A 20531-nucleotide genomic window follows, 5' to 3' on the forward strand; every position below is an offset into this window, starting at 1 on the left:
GCGTGATCTCGGTGGCGCGGGACGAGGGGGGAAAAAAATAGAAAAGTTATGTAACAAACAGCGGGACTTAATATCTCTACATTCTCAGCAATGGAGAGCCATCAAATGCTTCCTTGACAGTGGGACTGTCTTCTCTTTTTTGGGGGGAAACCGTAGCAACAATAGTGAATTATGTGTTGAAACATGGACTGTAACCAAGATAAAGCGTAAACGAAGTGAAACTTATCACTTACAAGGGCGGGGACTGGGGGGGTGGGAGGGGGCGGGAGGTATAATGGGGTGGTTGGTGATGGAATATGGGCACGGGGTGAAGGGAAGGGTGTTTGAGTACTGTATAACTGACATAATCATGAGAACTTTGTAACCCTCCACATGGTGATTCAATAAAATTTAAATTAAAAAAAAATGTTCAGCATTTTGGCTACCACTATAGTTGAATTTGAGAATATGATCCCATAGTACAAAACTTCATCAGAGGGGTGAAAAAAAAACACGTGCCTAGTGACTAGAATTTGGTAGAGGTTAAGTTGTTTTAATATTCTGGTACTGGGATTGAACCCAGGGTCTCTCACACACAAGGCATGTGCTGTATATTACTGAACCACTTCCAAATCCCTGGGAAAAGTTCCTTTCCAAGACTGAAGTCTTGCACTCTGGGAATTGCTTTCTCATAACTAGTCTGAATTTAACTCTATCAGCAAAAAGGATACTGTATTAATCAGGGTTCTCTAAAGAGATAGAGACAAATAGGAATACATATATATGTATTATGTATATATGTATATCTATATCTATATAAATATATGCATACATAAGGCTCAACCTTTAACAACTTGTTAGTGATCTCTTATCAAAGGGTTTAATGGCCCCTTGGGTAAAATACAACAATTTTCACACTCTTTCCTTTAAGGAAACTTTTTTTGTGGCATTTTCAGCAGTTTTTCATAACAAACAATACAAAAGAAATTATTTTGGTTCTGCTTTGGGGCAGGGGTTGGAGTTTAGGGTGGAAACATTTGAAATATGGTGGTGGGAAGGGATAATGGTGGTGGGATTGGTGTTCAAATATTAAATGTAATAAAATATTGTGAACCACTTTATAAAATTAAAAAAATAAAAAGGGAAATATTTAAATGGTGATCAGCTACATAAATTTGTAAAAGTGTTCTCATTCTCTACGAGATGGAGATAGGAATTGAGGGAAAGATAAATCTGTACTTGTGCTTGGAAACTTTGACAGTCACTACTTTCTGGTCAAGGCAGCTTCTGTAGAAATTGCATTTGCATGGAGTGTCCTGGTCCTTGATGATTAGGTGCTTGAGTACCTGAGAGGAAACATAAGCTGGTAATACTCTTCAGTTACAGATTGGACAATGGTAATGATTTTGTAGCAAAATCAAGAAATAATAAATCATCTTGTAGACTATGAAAGGCTGGAGCGATAGCACAGGGGTTGGGCGTTTGCCTTTCACGTGGCCAACCCGAGTTCGATTCTTCCGCCCCTCTCGGAGAGCCCGGCAAGCTACCGAGAGTATTGAGCCTGCGTGGCAGAGCCTGGCAAGCTACCCATGCATATTGGATATGCCAAAAACAGTAACAATAAGTCTCTCAATGAGAGACATTACTGGTGCCCGCTCGAACAAATCGATGAGCAACCGGATGACAGTGACAGACTATGAAACTGGGGGAGAAGATGAGGGAGAGTGAAGGGAGATTAAATAATTTGGCCTCCATCTGAAGTATGGAGGGAGGGGCTCTCGCCAGGATTGTCGGTTTCTCTAGCCCTCTCCAGTTAGAAGGGAGGAGGGTGACAGAATTTCCTTCCAGGCTCAGTGCCCCTGTGAGTTCTCACTGAACAGCACCCAGGCTGCCAGGGTGGAATGAGTGACCCAATATGGGGAAGGGAGGGGTATTTGAGGCTGGGTGGGAGGATCAATTGTGACCTTCGTGTCCCATCCCCAGGCACTATGACACAGCAAGGGCAGCTGTATCCCTGGCTCCTCCCACCCAGTGTGTCCCAACAGCAGAGGCAGCTGAATCTAGAGCAGTTGGGGGTGGGCAGGCCCGGCTGGGAGCAGAGCAGAGTGGCAGAGAGGACATAATGGTGAGTTTTCTGGGGGATGCAGGGGAACCAGAGGGGTGACAGGGTGGTCAAGAAAGGGGACCCTGGGTGGGGGCACAGGCTGATGCCCCAGGTGCCATATATGGCCAAACCAGGACTGAGGAATCTCTTGGTTTGGCTCTTCAGAGCTCTGAGTTTCCTTGGGAGTGTGGGGCGAGGGGTGTCTCAGCTCTGTGGAGCATACCTGTGCAGGTATTAATTATAGTAGATGGGAAGAAGAGGCCTGGAGCAAGTACCCATCAAAGCAGACTGAGAGACTTGTGAAAGCAGATTAAGGAGAGGGGATCAGTGTGCAGAAGTTTTTAAGAACCCAGACTGGCTGTCAGTAACTGAATGCAGGGGCAGTAGGGGGGGGGACTGTGCAGAGATTCTGGGTGGGCCAGAGCAGCCAGGAAGAAGAGGCACAGTCAAGTCCCCAAACTGAAGCAAACACCACAGGACATCGGACTATTCAGGGACAATAGGGCATCATGTTCCCCCAGGCTTGGGGGGTGTCCTCTTTTTGAGACTCCTGCCATCCACTTGAGACACTGGCAGCTTGGCTCCATTGCCCTGGGTCTGGGCAGTCATAGATACCTCCTAGTCTTTGCAGCTGCAGATGCAGGTCAGAGAGACTTTGGCACACAAATCTCCCTCAGAGGGGAGGGAGGCTTTGACCTCGGCTGTCCCCCACTCCTGCATCTCTTGGCAGATGCAGGTATTACTTCTTGGGAAGATTTCTGAAACCTCAGAAAGAGTTCACCCTCTACTCCCTCCCTCCAACTCCCAAGCCATGGGGTAGGCATTCTCCAAATTATCCTGAAACACAGAAACTCAAATCTCCTGGCCCCAAACTCTGATATTTTGGGAGGTGGGTCGGAGAGATAATAAGCAGGCAGGCCTCACAAGTCAAGGTCAAGTTATCTGGGTCTTGCTCCAAGTGTTCTGCAGAGCAGGCATCAGAGCTTCCCCACCTCCCACTGCTTCTGTTTATTTTGGTGGGTGCCCAGGACCTCTGGCCCTGGCCCCAGTGCTGTTGCTTCTAGTTCCAGGTCTGTTCAGCTCCCTCCCTCATAGGACAAGCTCCAACCCCCTTGGATAAACTTGGGAAACAATGAGTCCAGGAGCCAGAGGATACTATTTATGCCAAAGGCTGTTGGGAAGGGGCCATAAATGTTGCCCAGAGCTGGGAGTTCAGAATTTTGACTCTGCAGTTAGTTAAGAACACTAAACATATTTGGACTGCCTTTTGTCATATTAAAAAATAAAGAGGAGTTAAGATCACTGGATAAAGAAAAAGTAGTACATCTATGCAATGTAATGCTATACAGCCTCTAGGAAAAATGAAGTTATGAAATTTTCTTATGCATGGGTGGACATGGGGAGTATCATGCTGAGTGAAATGAGTCAGAGGGAGAGGGACAAACATGGAATGATTGTACTCATCTGCAGGATATGGAACAAAAGCAACAGTATGAGATGAGTACCCAAAGACAGAAGAAACAAGGGCCAGGAGGACTGGGACACAGGGGGATGCAGTTAGGACAGAGAAGGGACCACTATGACAATAGTCGTTGGAAGTGGTAGTTTTCACTCTTATGAGAACTAGTGCTGAAAAGAAGTAAAGTGATATACAGGATAACCTTTTAGTACTCGTACTGCAAACCACAGTGCCCAAAATGAGAGAGAGGAGTGTCTGCCAATGAGGCAGGCTGGGGGTAGGTGGCAGGACATTGGTGGTGGGAAATGTACACTGGTGAAGGGATGGGTGTTGGAATATTTTATGATTGAAGCCCAATCATGAACAACTTTTGAACTATGTATCTCATGGTGATTTAATAAAAAAATGAATCAAAAAATGGAATAAAAATAAAGAGGGGTTATAGATTAAATCCTCAAGACTTCACCTAAATGTGATATTTTATTTACTATTTACTATTTTTAATTTTTTATAATAGTATAAAAAGAGAATAGTATAATGAACTCTTCATCCAACTTCTAACAGTTATCTACTTATGATTAGTTGTGTCTTATTTATTTCCCTTTGTCCCTACCATTTATTTTGAAGCAAAAACCTAGACTGTGCATATAAGATTTGATATTAAATATTTATAAAATCTCACATGCAGTTAGTGCTTAATAATTTCTAAAATACTCTATTATGTTTTACTTTTTTTCCTGAAAGGCAGAATGACTTTTAGAAAGGAGCTTCAAGGAGGCTTAGAGGATCACAATCTAGTTTTTGGTTTTTCACCCCCTTACTATCTTTACTAAAGTGTGATTTATAGTACTGTTAATCATAGTCTCATGCATACATCATCCAATGCCACACCCACCAACAGAGTGACTGTTTCCTCCACTATTCCCAAAGGTCTCATCCACCTTGCCCCCTCTGAAACTCAGTTCTGCGGATCAACTCTCCAGGTCTATTGCCTTTGGCTATTTATTGCTCCCTACTGGGTATCTTTATATTCCACATATGAGAGAGAGAGAGAGATCATTCTGTATCAGTCCCTCTCCTTCTGAATGACTTCACTCAGCATAATTCCCTCTAGTTTCATCCACATGGCAGTAAATTGCTAGACTTCGTTTTCTTACTGTTGTACACAAAATGTCACAACTATCTATATATATCACAACTTCTAGATCCATTCTTCTGTAGTTGGACATTTGGGTTGTTTCCTTATCCTGACTATCCTTGTATTAAGTGTTGCAATGAACACTTATCCTTACAAGCTAATATTTTTGTTTTGTATGTCTATGCTGAGAAGTGGTATTGATGGGTCACATAGGAAGTCTATTTTTACCTTTGTAAGAAATCTACATATTGAGCTCCACAGAGGTTGAGTCAGATGACAGTCTAATCCTTCGAACAAACTGTATTTGCTTTATCAGTGTTTTGTAATACTGAGTTTCTTTAGTAAGCTAATCATAAATGCAAACCAGAATTGTTTGTTAGGAAAACACATATTTTTCTCACGTGTGGGAGATTGACATCCCCAAGTGCTCAGAGGCCCCACCTGGCTCTGCCCACAGGTCACTCCTGGTGGTGCTCAGTGGACCCCCTGAGGTATTGGGGACCAAACTGGGTTTATTAATCCCATCATCTCAGTGCTATATCATAGGTCCCTTCCTTCCCAGTGCCAGAGATTGAGCACAGAGCCTCAAACATAGAGCCATGTGTTATAGGACTGAACTAATTGCTGGTCCTCCCAATATTTTTTTTAATTTAATTTAATTTTTATAAAGGTGTTCACAATAATTCACTCCATTTAATATTCAAACATCAATCCCACCACCATTGCACCTTCCCACCACAATAAGAGGAAAGTGTGTGAAGATCATTGTATTTCATCCTGGAGCCATTAACCTTTACATAAGAGATTACAAACATGTATGTTAACCCCAAACAAATATGTGCTACTCTTGGTACAACAGTGGGGTAGAGTATGAGAGGTCCAGGAATTCTGAAATTTAGAATATGATTATAGAGAAGATTTACTCATGGGTGAGGCCTGTGTTGCTCTCTTTCCAGAACTTTATTTCTGAGTCTCTGGATCATGGTCATTGATGAGATTATATTGCGCCAGGAGCAGTTTGTGGGTGTGACTTCCAAGCTATTGGAAAACTTGGGAGCTGCAGGGAGGAGGCCCATTTCTGCTCCTAGTGAGCTTGGAGATTTCAGTCATGGGTCCAGCATATTTGGGTTTTTCTGCAGGTTCCCTTGTGGGTGAGGCTTGTCTGAGCCTGTGGAGGGTAGGCGTGTGAGCATGGTGGCAGTTGGATTCTGGAGGTTTTCGGCTGCCAGGGTTCTGCTGGGGCTGGGAGGGAAACTCAACCTCCTCCTTCCCCCCAATATTTTTATTAAATATTTCCCTTTCATTTAATAATCTTCTTTTTTTAAAAAATCCCTTGACTAATTCCTCAAAGCACATAAACCTAAACCCATGAAGTCTTGCCCTTGTGGAAAGGACTTTATTTTGTCCAGCTGGTTAAGTTTCAGGCAGCCACACCTGTTCCTCTTTCTCTGTGGGATTTTAAGGAGGCTGCTCATATGTAGGATAATTATATAGCATTTCTGTGTTAGCCAGGCCTATTAACTGTTCAGGCCTATCTGCTCTCAGCATCCTTCTAGGAAGAATTTCCTCTGGGAACTGAGAATATGGCAGTTTTGGGGAAGTGGTGTGGAGAACCTTGACCAGATAGCCAAAGCCAAGCATGTGCCATTAATACCAAAGTACAAAGAAAGTGTGATTAGGGTAGAGGTAGCTTCTGCATCCTCCTGACTCCATTCCTTTTCTACTGGAGATCAGTAGCAATAGTTGAGTTTGTTGGCATCAAATGCCAACAGAGAGCTGACCTCCCCACAAACACTGGAGTGAGGGCAGCAGGTTCTGGCGAGATGGACACTGCTTCTGCATCTGTGGCCCTTAGTACACTGCCCTTGTGCAGGCAGGCCTGACTAACTCTGCAGGCTCCCTGCTGAGAGCCTGCCCCCAGTGCACTGCTTGGGATTCAAAAGGGGCTGTGTCACTGCTCCCTCTCTACCACTGCGGGTGCCCCCAGAGGTCATTTGGTCCATGTCTTGATTAACAGAAGTCTCCTAGGCAGCAGCTGGGTCAGTGGCGCAGTGGGTAACTGAGGAGAGGAATTGGAGAGTGTCAGGAAGGTTCTAGGCTCAGGTCAGGCCTATATGGAGCTATGTGGAGCTAGAGAGAGGGTTAATGTTGCTATGTTTCTTTCTTTCTTTCCTTCCTTCCTTCCTTCCTTCCTTCCTTCCTTCCTTCCTTCCTTCCTTCCTTCCTTCCTTCCTTCCTTCCTTCCTTCCTTCCTTCCTTCCTTTCTTTCTTTCTTTCTTTCTTTCTTTCTTTCTTTCTTTCTTTCTTTCTTTCTGTCTTTCCATCTTTCTTTTTTTTATAATATAGGAGTACTGCTATTTATTCAGCCATTGATTAAGCTGATTGAATTGGGCATGAATTTCACATTACTCTTTTTTATTCTATTCTGAATGTTAATTTTATTTTATTATTTTATTATTATTTCCCCCCTTTTTTTGATTCACATGAGATAGTTACAAAGCTTTTATGTCTGAGCTTCAGTCATACAATCATCAAACACCCATCCCTTCACCAGTGCACATTTTCCACCACCAAAGTCCCTAGTATTCCCCCACCACCACTCCGTTCCAACCCTTCCCCTGCCTATGTGACAATTTTCCCCATACTCTCTACTTTGGGTACATTTGATACTTTGACCACTCAAACCTGCTGAAAAGGCAATGCTAAACGATGTGTTTTGTATTGTTTGTTATGGATTGAATACAATGTCCAGGAAATTCTGTGTCATTCTCTTCTGGGAGCTTTAGTTTATAGTCTTGCGGCATCTGGCAAACTGGGGACTTGGGGGGAGGAGGCCCAGCACCAATCCGAGCGAGCTTGGAGATCTCAGTCACGGGTTCTTGAATATCTGGGTTTTCTTGCTGGTCCGCTCTCTGGTGAGGCTCACCCTGTCTTGGGGGAGGCTTGTCCCCTATTTGGATGAGGCTCATCCGATCATGTAGAGAGTGGCCTTGGGTATGGTGGCAGTTGGGTTCTGGAGGTTTTTGGCTGCTGGGGTTCTGCTTGGGGCAGGGAGGGGAAACTCAACCCGCCCTGCTCCCAGGTGCCCCAGTGAAGACAGCCTGGTGTGGGGTCAGGGCATTCTGCGTTGCTCTCTTCTGGGAGCTTTAGTTTATAGTCTCTGGGTCTTGGCCATTGATGAGATTACATGTCACCAGGGGCAGTTTGTGGGTGTGACTGTCATGCTACTGAAAAATTGGGGAGACAGGGAGATGAGACCCAGTCCTGGGCTTGGAGATCTCAGTCACGGGTTCCCGCATAGCTGGGTTTTCCTGCTGGTCCACTCTCTGGTGAGGTTCATCCTGTCTTGGGTGAGGCTCATCCCCTCTTGGATGAGGCTCGTCTGAGCATGTGGAGAGTGGCCTTGTGCATAGCAGCAGTTGGGTTCTGGAGGTTTTCAGCTGCTGGGGTTCTGTTTGGAGCGGGGAGGGAGATGATATTTCTTTCTGAGGGGACATGTGTGACTTTGAACTTTTTTGAGGAGGGAATTCCTGGTGAATGCGTAGCTAGTGAAAGAGAGCGGAAGAGGATATATAGTAGGTTGGGGGTGGTGCTGGAAGTGGATTAATTGTTTTTCCTTTTGATTGCCACTTTTAGATGGGTTATCCAGTGGGGGCAGGGTACAAAGTGGGGACTCTGCTCACCCCATTCCAAGAACACCCCAGTTTTCAGCCCATAGAGTGGTACCACCTGGGAAAATACAGCTGCTTGTCATTCTTTTTGATATTAGTTGTGGAGCTGGGCCGTTTCTATGTCAGAGGGTGTTGGGTGTGGCTGTGAGCTACTGTGTCTTCAGGAAGAAAGGGAGAATAAATAAATTTTTTAAATGTTTTCTCATGCACATAATTCCAGTGCCACAGCAGTGGACCCACCTCCTTCCCTCAGGGAGTTCCTTTTTCTGTTCTTGCTGTTTGGTTTGGGCTATTTTTACTAACTGCCACGTTGGAGAACATAGAATAAACTATGTCTTAATGGTAGATTAGTTAAATTTTCTTTCCTCTTTTTTAAATTAAAGAACTGATTTACAAAATTATTGATAGTTGAGTTTCAGACATAATATTTCAAAATTAACCCCACCACCAGTGTTGACCTCCCTCCACTTCTTGTATTCACATCCCACCCCAGCCCCCACCCATCTCCACCTTCAACTTTAGGTGTACATTATGAAGTTCCAGTTGTTACATTTTAGAAGACTGAACCAGACAACATTCCCACAGCAGTGGATGAGGATTCCTTTCTCACCACAACCTTGATGTGTGTGATTTAAAGGAATCAGTTAAACCAATTTAATTAGATTACCTGGCACCCCTTACCTCTCCTTCTATCATAACAGAAACCCCCTCTAGGAATGGATACCATAAATTCTATTAGGGTTAAGGGGAGAAGGTTATCTACTGAAGCCTTTTCCTGCTGACATGTGTGTTGATTTCTTCCGGAGGTCTCTAGGGTCCCAGTCGTATTCCCCAACAGGAGTTGTAGTGGAGGAGTTAGTTATGGGTGAGTCAGTTTCTGTGACAGCTGGTCAAAATGTTCTCTGGGAGTTCCAGGACTCTGAGGAAATAGACATGATTAGAACATAAGAGGTAACTTAAAATATCCCATGAATGGCAATGAAACATTGAAGGTGTTTCCATTGTAAGGAGGTCATTTATACATTATTATAGGAAGATTGAAAGTGGGGGATGTAAGAGCTACTGTATGGTGTCAAAGAAGAGGCAGCCTGGCTGGGGGGGGGGGGCTCTTTTACCTCTATTTCCCATCCATAGCCATTTCATTATCTATTTTGACTCATTACCTTTTTGGCAGGTGAGATTTAAAGGAATCAGTTAAACTAATTAGATTACCCGGCACTCCTCCCTCTGACTTAACAATTATTAATTATTTATTTAATTTCCTTTTTGGTCATACCTGGTGATACTCAGGGATTACTTCTGGCTCTCCACTCTGGAATTACTCCTGAAGTGCTCAAGGGACCATGTTGGATGCCAGGGATAGAACCTGGGTCAGCTGCGTGCAGGGCAAATGCCCTATCCACTGTACTACCCACTCTGGCTCTGGTTAATTGTTCTGAAGTAACAATTTATCACGAATCACGAAATCCCATTGATTGTCGAATTGCTCGAGTGGTCTCAGTAACCTCTCCATTCGTCCTATCCCTGAGATTTTAGAAGCCTCTCTCCACTCGGCCTTCCCAACAATGCCACATTGGAGGCTCTTTCAGGGTCAGGGGAATGAGATCCAGTTTTTTACTGGCTTTGGCATATGGGTACACCATGGGAAGCTTGCAAGGCTCTCCCATGTGGGCAGGAAAGTATCAGTAGCTAGCTAGTTTCTCCCAGAGGGAGAAGTAAGTTATAAGATATCGCTTCTGGGAGCTTGCTTTTGTCTCTGGATGTTGGCCATTGATGGGATTACACACACCTGGGTTCCTCTGCTGATACCTTCATGCATGAGGTGTGGAGAGGGGCCTTGAGCATGGCTGTGGCTAGGTTCCAGTAGTCTTTGGCCACCGGGAGCTCTGCTTAGGGCGGGGAGGGAAGCTGGAGCCCATTCCCTCTGAGGGGCCCCGGGGAAGACAGCCAGGCATGTGGGCAAGAAACTCTCAGAACAATTTATACTTCCAGAATATTCCTGCCATGAATATTCATCTATTCCATGTATTCTGAGAGTCTATGAGTTGTGTGTTTGTGTGTGTGTGTGTTGTCTAGGAAAGTCAGGGGCTGAGATGAATATGAATATTTTACTCATGATAGTGAATTTAGGGATAGTTTCTGTGCTATCACTGGTTATTTCTTTGACCCTATCAGTATATCAAGTCTCATGGTTTGGAATTAGACCCTTGTATGCAGCTGATATTTATTATTTTTAAAAATTCTTGCCGCGGCCCGCACAGCCAACCTGAACCTCGGCCGGAGAGAGGGAATGAGAATTGAGTGGGCTAGGGAGGACTGCATGCAATATACGGCATACAGCAAGTTTATTGAAATCCAAGTGGGTTTATATAGTCTTAGCTTAGCAATGATCAGCAGGTTACATAAGTGGCAGAAACATTATTAATCAAGCAGTGCAGGCAACTTTATTTTTGCCAATATTACTTGTTTTTCGGTTCCTTCTCTCAGCCTTGAGAAACATGGGAAAGCAGATGTGGCCTTGAGCATGGCCATGGCAGACACGAGCCAGTCCTCCCTTCAGCCTCCTCTCAAGTCCAGCTGCCAGAGCATGGTGGCCCTTCAACTTTTCTCAGGAGACAGGTCGCCAGAGCATGGTGGCCCTTCAACCCCCTTTCCAGGCTGGCCGCCAGAGCATGGTGGCCCTTCGGCCGCCTGTCAAGGTTGGCTGTCAGGGGATGACTCGCCCTCATGCCACGTTTCTCCATACTCATTCCCATTTACAGGAACTAAGGTAGGGAGTGCCTAGGCCCCCTCCTCACCCTGTCCCTGTTTACAGGGACAGAGGCAGAGGGTGCCCAGGCCCGTCCCCAACAAATTCTTATTTTCAGTTTAAAAATATTTCCTCTCCTCTTTTTCCTTTTATAGTATTACCCTGGCAAGAAAACTTTATTTTTTTTAATAAAAATTTTATCTTATTGAATCACCATGTGGAAAATTACAATGCTTTCAGGTTTAAGTCTCAGTTATACAATGCTGAAACAACCATCCCTTCACCAGTGCCCATATTCCACCACCACAGAAAAAAAAGAACCCAGTACACCTCCCATCTCGCCCCCTTCCCCTCCCCCCGTAACTGATAAATTTCACTTTACTTTCTCTTTACTTTGGTTACATTCAATATTTCAACAAAAACCTCACTATTATTGTTAGGAGTTCCCCACTAGAGTCAGACCTGTTGTGAAGAGATATGAGGTTTTGGATTTCTGTATTTTAGCAACTAAGTCCAGGGAAATTTCTTCCAGATATTGGATCATTGCAAGCTTGTAAATCTCATCTGTGGTCCTCAGAATATGGTGGTCGCCATGCCTTTCACCCCCGGCAAGGAAGAAGCAAGAGAGAGAAATACCTTTCCCCTCCTGGGCAGGCATGGGGCACTGGCTTAGTTCTCAGTCTGGAGACATTCTGCAAGGAGCTGCCCATACCAAAAGTAGTTTAGCTGGCCTCTGGAGTCATGCTCATGCAGCTGCGGAGGGGCTGCACACTTGCGGCCCCTGGGATCACGTCTTGGTGGCAGCCTGGCAAGAAAACTTTAAATCAAATTACAAAACTGGGGTTTTTCCTCTGAAACTAAGCTCAGATGCAAGATATTTAGGTAACTGAAACCTCAAACCATACCTGATTCTTGGATAGCGTGGTTGGAAGGATGGATATCCTGCATGTTGCATATCAGGATAGTCTTCAGGTGGGGTGAAGGGGGGATACTAATAGAGCAAAGTCATGGACAGGGACTTGGGATTCTCTGACCTTGGCTCTCCACTTTCCCCACAGAGAGAATGCATATCAATCCACGTGGGTCAAGCAGGAGTTCAGATTGGCAATGCCTGCTGGGAGCTCTTCTGTCTGGAACATGGCATCCAGGCTGATGGCACCTTTGGTACCCAGACCAACAAGATCAGTGACGATGACTCATTCACGACATTTTTTAATGAGACTGGCAATGGAAAGCATGTCCCCAGGGCTGTCATGGTAGATCTGGAACCTACTGTTGTAGGTGAGTATACAGTGGTTAGGAGCCTCTTTATAGAAAACATAAAATTGGGGAGGTTTTGCTCCATGATAACACTAAGGAAACAGAATTTTTAACTGGAACGTGAGTAGCTCAACTAATCTTTCTATCCAAAGGTGATTTATGTTAGCTTCTTGAGCTCTCCACAGTCTTGGAGAATCTTACAATAGGGATCAGGGATTGTCCCATTATTGCTCTGTAGCACTGAAGCACTGTCGTCCCGTTGTTCATCGATTTGCTCAAGTGGGCACCAGTAACGTCTCCATTGTGAGACTTGTTGTTACTGTTTTTGGCATATTGAATATGCCATGGATAGCTTGCCAGGCTCTGCCGTGTGGACGGGATACTCTCGGTAGCTTGCTGGGCTTTCCGAGAGGGACGGAGGAATTGAACCCAGGTCAGCCATATGCAAGGCAAATGCCCTACCTGCTGTGCTATTGCTCCAGCCCATTATTTCTCTAACTTATGGAAAAAGAAAAAGAAGCCCTTTACTTAAACCTTTACTTAAACCATGCTGAGTTTAAGTTAACATGACGTGAATTGTCAAGTTTATTTGCTAAATACTAAGGGTAAAAATGCAGTTAATTTTAGAAATTATTAGGCTTCCAATTTGTCCAAAGAATAGGTTTCTGATTTTGTGACAACTCGTCAGCTGTAATGGGTCTGATATTTCTTACAAAGTGGAATTAACAGCAGGCATATTCTATTATGGCCAGAGCTTGTTATGGTTTTAGAATGAATTTCATTTGGATCTTGGAGCATAAATTTACCTTGTGTCAGGGCAGGGTTTTTGCTAATTTGCATCCCCCCTCACCAAAAGGATTTCCTCAACCTTGGGGCTAGGTCAAGCAAGAAATTTATAAATTTCATAGAGAAATCAAAGTAATGCTTGAACATGAATTTCTAAGAATGACAGAAGATAGGCATTTGACCCTTTGGATACTTTGTACAAATACAAAAAGATTATCATTCCAGATCAAATGGGTGACTTCTCTGTGGGAAATACTTGGTTCCCTAAGAGCAAAACAAAAGTAATTGGAGCCTGATTCATATCTGTCTATGTGTGTTCATTTTTTTGTGTGCCCATGGATATGAACACAGTTCCTTTGATAGCCTTTGTAGAGCTCCTGATCTTCTAGCACCTGGAGCATAGCTTTGCTGCAGTCATTCTCAAATATCTCTAATGCCTGAACTACTTAATTTCTACCTTGAGATGAGAGAATCTAGAAAGTAGGCAGATAACCTTGAAATTTTTTCTTAAAATATCCTAGAACATTTTAAGCAAATGAAATAGAGTTAAAATTTTCGGTTTTCTTGCAGCATAAAAAAAAAACCAAAAAGGAAGCCTTAGGGGATTCAAGTAAAAGAAAAGAAAAGCAATATTTAGTAAATATATCAACCTAGGACTTTTAAAATTCCAGAGTAGTTGAATGCTTGAGTCATAAGCCTCTGAACCTGTCAGTGCCATAGGATTTTCTTAGTCATTTGCATATTTATTTTCTATTTAATATTTATTGGATCCAAACATTATTTAATATTCAATATATTTATATATAGCATTGTCTGGTTTCATCTTAGTGGAGTTTTACAAATAGGAGAAAAAGAAACCAACAGGGTAGCACATGGTTTTCTAATAAGGAGGGACATATGTCTTTGAAAACTATGTAGTGAGTCCCTCTTTTAAAAATTGCAATTTTTGTAACACTTTGTAACAATTTATGGTTTTATTGTACAATATTACTACACCTTCACCACCACTAAGGCGCCCAAGACTTCTACTACTGCTCTTATGTTCTTTCTAGTCTGCTCATTCTTTCTCTCTCCCCCAATGCACAGAAATTTCAGTTTTGTGTTCAAATGTCAAGGGTTTGTCTTCATCCAATATTATCTCTTGAATGTCTGTTTTGTTTTCCTGTATGCTGGAGATGAGTGAGATCATCCAGTATTTGTCTTCCTTCTTGATTTGTTTTGCTTAACATCATTCTTTCCAGTTCCAACCAAGTTGTAGAAAAATTGCATGATTTCATCTTTTACCTTTTTTATTAAAAATTTGTTTTTATATTTTTTATTTTTTAATGAATCACCATGAACTACAATTACAGACTTACAAACTTTCATGCTTACATTTTAGTCATACAATGATCGAGTACTCATCCGTCCACCAGTGCCCATTCTCCACCACCAGTTTTCCCAGTATCCCTGCCACCACCTCCCCCCAGACCCCAACCCCCACCTCTGTGGCAGGGCGTTCCCTTTTACTCCCTCTCTCCTCTTGGGTGTTGTGGTTTGCAGTACAGGTATTAAGTGCCCATGATGCTCTGTCTATAGTCTACTTTCAGCACACATCTCTCATCCCGAGCGGGTCCTTCAAGCATCCTTTACTTGGTGGTCCCTTCTCTATCTGAGCTGCCTTCCCCCCCCCCCCCCAGCATGTGAGGGTGGCTTCCAAGCCATGGAGCAATCCTCCTAGTCCTTATCTCTACTATCCTTGTGTATTAGTCTCCCATTCTTTATATCCCACAAATGAGTGCGGTGCTTTTATGTCTGCTCCTCTCTTTCTGACTCATTTCAGATAGCATGATATTCTCTGTGTTGATCCACTTATATGAAAATTTCATGACTTTATCTTTTCTAACTGCTGCATAGTATTTCATTGTGTAGATGTACCAAAGTTTCTTTAACCAGTCATCTGTTCTCGGGGACTTGGGCTTTTTCCAGATTCTGGCTATTGCAAACAGTGCTGCAATAAACATACAAGTGCAGATGTAATTTCTACTATACTTTTTTGCATCTCTGGGATATATTCCCAGAAGTGGTATTGCTGGGTCAAATAGGAGCTCAATTTCTAATTTCTTGAGAATCTTACATATTGTTTTTCAAAAGGGCTGAACCAGTCGGCTTTCCCACCAACAGTGAAGATGAGTCCCTTTCTCCCCATATCCACACCAGCACTGGTTGCTTTTGTTCTTTTGGATATGGGCCAGTCTCTGTGATGTGAGATGATATCTCATTGTTGTTTTGATCTTCATCTCCCTGATGATTAGTGATGAAGAGCATTTTTCATGTGCCTTTTGGACATTCGGATTTCTTCTCTGAGAAAGTTTCTGTTGATTTCATCGTCCTATTTTCAGATGGGGTTGGATGTTTTCTTCTTGTAGAGTTCAATCAGTGCCTTGTGTGTCTTTGATATCAACCCCTTATCAGATGGGTATTGGGTGAATATCCTTTCCCATTCTGTAGATTTTATTTGTATTCTGGTCACTGTTTCTTTTGAGGTACAGAAGCTTCTTAGTTTAAGACAGTCACATTTATTTATCTTTGTTCCCACTTGGTTCATCAGTGGTGTGCCATCTTTGAAGATACCTTTAGCCTCAATGCCATGGAGGGTTTTGCCGATTTTGTCTTCAAAGTACCTTAAGGATTCTGGTCTGATGTTGAGGTCTTTAATCTATTTTGATCTGAGTTTTGTGCATGGTGTTAGGTAGAAGTCTGAGCCCATTCTTTTGCATGTAGCTGTCCAGTTTTTCCAGCACAATTTTTTAAAGAGGCTTTTCTTGCTCCACTTCACATTTCTTGCTTCCTTATCAAAGATTAGATGATCATATATTTGAGGGTGTGTGCCAGGATATTCAACCCTGTTCCATTGGTCTGCAGCTCTGCCTTTGTTCCAGTACCATGCTGTTTTAATTATTACCGCTTTGTAGTAGTGTTTGAGGTTGGGGAAGGTGATGCCTTCCATCTTCTTTTCCCCCAGAATTGCTCTAGCCATTCATGGGGATTTCTTGCTCCATATGCATTTCAGGAGTGTTTGATCCATTTATTTGAAGAATGTCATGGGTATCCTTATAGGGATTGCATTGAATCTGTACTTTGGGGAATATTGCCATTTTAACAATGTTAATTCTCCCAATCCATGAGCAGGGGATATGTTTCCATTTCCTTGTGTCCTCTTTTATTTTGTGAGATAATGTTTTGTAGTTTTGTTTGTACAGGTCTTTTACCTCCTTAGTTAAGCTGATTCCGAAGTACTTGATTTTCTGAGGCATGATTGTGAACAGAATTGCTTTTTTTATGTCACTTTCTTCTCTCTCACTATTTGCATATAGGAAAGCCGTGGACTTTTGGGTATTGGTTTTATAGCCTGCAACTTTACTATACAAGTCTATTGTTTCTAGGAGTTTCTTGGTAGAGGCTTTGGGGTTCTCTAAATATAGTATCATATCATCTGCAAATAGTGAGAGCTTGATTTCTTCCTTTCCTATCTGGATGTCCTTAATATCTTCTTCTTGTTTAACTGCTATTGTAAATAATATATTGAACAGAAGTGGTGGTTGTGGGCATCCTTGTCTTGTCCCTGATCTTAGAGGGAAGGCTCTTAGTTTTTCTTCATTGAGGATAATGCTTTCTATAGGCTTGTGGTAGATGGCTTTAACTGTATTGAGGAAAGTCCATTCAATACCCATTTTGGTGAGAGTTTTCATCATGAATGGGAGTTGGATCCTGTCAAATGCTTTCTCTGCATCTATTGAAATGATCATATAGTTTTTAATCTTTTCTTTTGTTGATATGATGGATTATGTTGATTGACTTCTGAATGTTAAACCATCCTTGTATTCCCGGGATGAATCCCACTTGATCATGTTGTATGACCTTTTTAATGAGTTGTTGGATTCTACTTGCTAATGTTTTGTTGAGGATCTTCGCATCCGTGTTCATCAGAGATATCGGCCTGTAATTTTCTTTTTTTGTGGTGTCTGTTTGCTTTTGGTATTAGGGTGATATGTGCCTCATAGAAACTGGGAGTGTTTCTTTTTCACTGATTTCCTAGAATTGGCAATAGGTCCTCTTTAAATGTTTGGAAGAATTCGCTAGTGAATCCATCTGGACCTGGGCTTTAGTTTCTGGGAAGACTTTATTACAGTTTCAATTTCCTTGATAGTAATAGGTCTATTCAGGTATTCCAAATCATCCTGGTTCAGCCTTGAGAGGTTATAGGAATCCAGGAATTTATCCATTTCTTCTAGGTTCTCTTGTTTTCATGGCATACAGACTTTCAAAGTAGTCTCTGATGATCTTTTGAATTTCTTTGGTTTCTGTTGTGATGTCCCCCTTTTCATTTCTGATTCAGCTTGCTAGGGTTCTCTCTCTCTCTTTCTTTGTGAGTCGTGCTAGCGGTTTATCAATCTTGTTTATTTTCTTGAAGAACCATCTCTTGGTTTCATTGATCTTTCAGATTGTTTTTTGGGTTTTCATGTTATTGATTTCTGCTCTGTTTTATTATTTCTTTCATTCTGCCTGGTTTGAGCTCCTTTTGTTTGTCATTTTCTAAGGTCTTGAGCTGTGAGGTTAAGTTATTTATGTGGACCCTTTCTTCTTTCCTGAGATAAGTTAGCAGAGCTATAAAATTTCCCCTTACCACGACTTTAACTGCGTTCCATAGGTTCTGGTAGATCGTGTCTTCATTCTCATTTGTCTCCAGGTATCTTTTGATTTCTTCCTTGATTTCCTTCCTGACCCACTCATTGTTCAACATTGAGCTGTGTAATTTTCAGGTGTTTGATTTGGTTCTCCGCATCTGTGTGTGATTAACTTCTATCTTCAGTACATCATGGTCTGAAAATACAGTTGACACAACTTCTATCTTCCTGATTCTTTTGAGGTATGTGTTGTGGTCAAGCACGTGGTCTATTTTGGAAAATGTTCTGTGTGCACTGGAAAAGAATGTGTATTTTTTTAAAAATATTTTTAAAATTTTATCGAATCACCATGAGATAGTTACAAGCTTTCATGTTTGGCTTACAATCTCACAATGATCAAACACCCATCCCTCCACCAGTGCACATTCCCCACCACAAGAATGTGTATTCTTTTCTATGGGGATATAAATCCCTGTATAGATCTATTAGCCCTCCCTCTTCTATTTCTTCCTTCAAGGCAAGTGTTTCCTTGCTGAGTTTTAATCTTGTTGATCTATCCAGAGGTTATAAGGTGGTGCTGAAGTCTCCAACTACTATTGTGTTTCTAGCAATGTATGTCTTCCTTAAAATCTGTTAGTTGTTTAAGTATTTAGATGGTTCCTCATTGGGTGCATATATATATATATATATATATATATATATATATATATATATATATATGCTTTTTGGGTCACACCCAGCGATGCTCAGGGGTTACTCCTGGCTTTGCACTCAGGAATTACTCCTGGCGGTTCTTGGGGGACTATATGGGATGCCGGGGATTGAACCCGGGTCGGCTGCATGCAAGGCAAACGCCCTACCCGCTGTGCTATCGCTCCGGCCCCCGGGTGCATATATTTTTAAGAGAGTGATTTCTTCCTGCTTTATATATCCCTTGATTAATAAAAAATGGACTTTGCTGTCCCTTCAAATCTTTTTCAACCTGAAATCTATGTTGTCGGATACTAGTAAGGCTACCCCAGCTTTTTTTGAGGAAGTTGTTTGCTTGCAGGATTGTTTTCCATCCTTTGATCTTGAGTCTGTGTTGCTCTGACTGTTCAGATGTGTTTCTTGTAGGCAGCAGAATGCTGGGTTCATTTTCTGAATCCATTTTGCCACTCTGTGTCTCTTAATTGGTGCATATAGACCATTGACATTGAGAGAGATTATTGTCATGGGGCTTTGTGCCATCTTTCTGTTGGGGTTTGTTGTGCTTGTAGGGGTTTTTCTTGTCTTACAGTAGTCCCTTTAGTCCTTCTTAAAAGTTTGGTTTTGAGTCTATGAAGTTCCTGAGCTGTTGTTTATCCATAAAATAGTGTATTATTCCTTCGAGTTTGTGTGAGAGTTTAGCCAGATAAAGTATTTTTGGTGAGGTATTCATTTAATTGAGTTTTTTCACTATATCCCACCATTGTCTTCAGGCTTGGAGGGTTTCCTCTGATAGGTCTGCTGTAAATCTAAGGGGTGATCCTTTGTATGTGGTTTCCTTCGTTGATCTTGCTGCTTGCAGTACTATGTCTCTATCCTGGGCATCCATCATTCTGACTGTGATATGTCTTGAAGTCTTTTTATTAGGGTATCTTTTAGCTGGAACTCTTCTGGCTCCTTGGATCTGGATGCCTGCCTTCTCCAGCTCTGGGAACTTCTCAACGTATCTTTAACTGTGGCTTATTCATTGGGGTTGCCTCCCTTTCCTTCTGGTACTCCAGTGATTCTAATGTTGTTCCTCTTGGATTATCACCTAGGTCTCTGATTTGTCCTAGAGCTATTTTGAGGTCTTTTCCCATTGTTTGTTGTTGCCTGTAACTTCCTGCAGCTCATCTTCAAACTCACTGATTCTGTCTATGGCTGTAGCCATTCTACTGTTGAGGGCATCCACTGAGTTTTTTATTTCATCTACTGAATCTTTTATTAATGACACTTCTGTTTGTAGCTTTCTTATTTCTGCTCTCATTTCTTCCTGTATTTTCTTGGCTGTCCATTCCACTGTTTCTTTCATGTCCTCCTTTAATTTACTGGATGCCTGTTCCACTGTTTCTTTGAGTACATTGAACATCTTCAACATTTCATCTCTGAATTCTTTATCGGAGAGATTGTATTTGTGGGTAACCCCTGTTGAGGCTTCTGGACTCTTTTCTTCATCCTCTCCTTGTGATAGGGATTTTCACTGTTTCTTCATGTTGTTGTGGTTGTATGGAGATGGGGCCTTCCAGTTCACTCTCACTATTCCTTCTTGCTGTGAGAAAAAATTCTGGATGAGCTTGGTCGAGCTTAAATGTGTCCCCCTTCTTGAATATGTCCTTCCTCTCAGGTGTTCCTCTGTGATTTATGTGAGGCCATGTGTGAAGCTTTGGAGGATGTGTTCTTTTATATTTGGCTTGTACAGCTTCTTATGTTCACCAGTTTTTTTGGGGAAATTGGAATAGACTAATGGACTATTGGCTTATTGTGTTTGAGATAGCTAGGATGTTCTCCAGAGAATTAGGTAATGAAGATTGAGATGTGAGTCTAGAGTGCTGTGAGCGTCTGCCACCCCCCAGGCCACGCCCCCTACTGAGGAGGCCATGCCCCCAGCAGCGCTGTAGGTGCGGTGCCGGCTGGGGGTCACACACCTGAGACGGGAAGCATGCCGGTGGTGGCACAGTATGGTGGTCTGGGAGGCTGGGAGGATTCAGATCT

At 42.5% G+C, this 20531-nt stretch overlaps 1 protein-coding gene across 1 annotated transcript in view; it reads left to right on the forward strand.

Moving 5' to 3' along the window:
• The first annotated feature begins 1954 nt into the window (after positions 1 to 1954).
• LOC101551513 (tubulin alpha-8 chain) overlaps positions 1955 to 20531 on the forward strand; it is a 28296-nt gene continuing 9719 nt past the window's right edge. The window contains exons 1-2 of the mRNA XM_055126195.1: positions 1955 to 2104; positions 12159 to 12381. Coding sequence (XP_054982170.1) covers positions 2102 to 2104; positions 12159 to 12381 — 226 coding nt within the window. The 5' untranslated portion in view covers positions 1955 to 2101. The remainder of the gene's footprint in view (positions 2105 to 12158; positions 12382 to 20531) is intronic.

Source organism: Sorex araneus, chromosome 2 (assembly GCF_027595985.1).
Source record: "Sorex araneus isolate mSorAra2 chromosome 2, mSorAra2.pri, whole genome shotgun sequence".
NCBI lineage: Eukaryota > Metazoa > Chordata > Mammalia > Eulipotyphla > Soricidae > Sorex > Sorex araneus.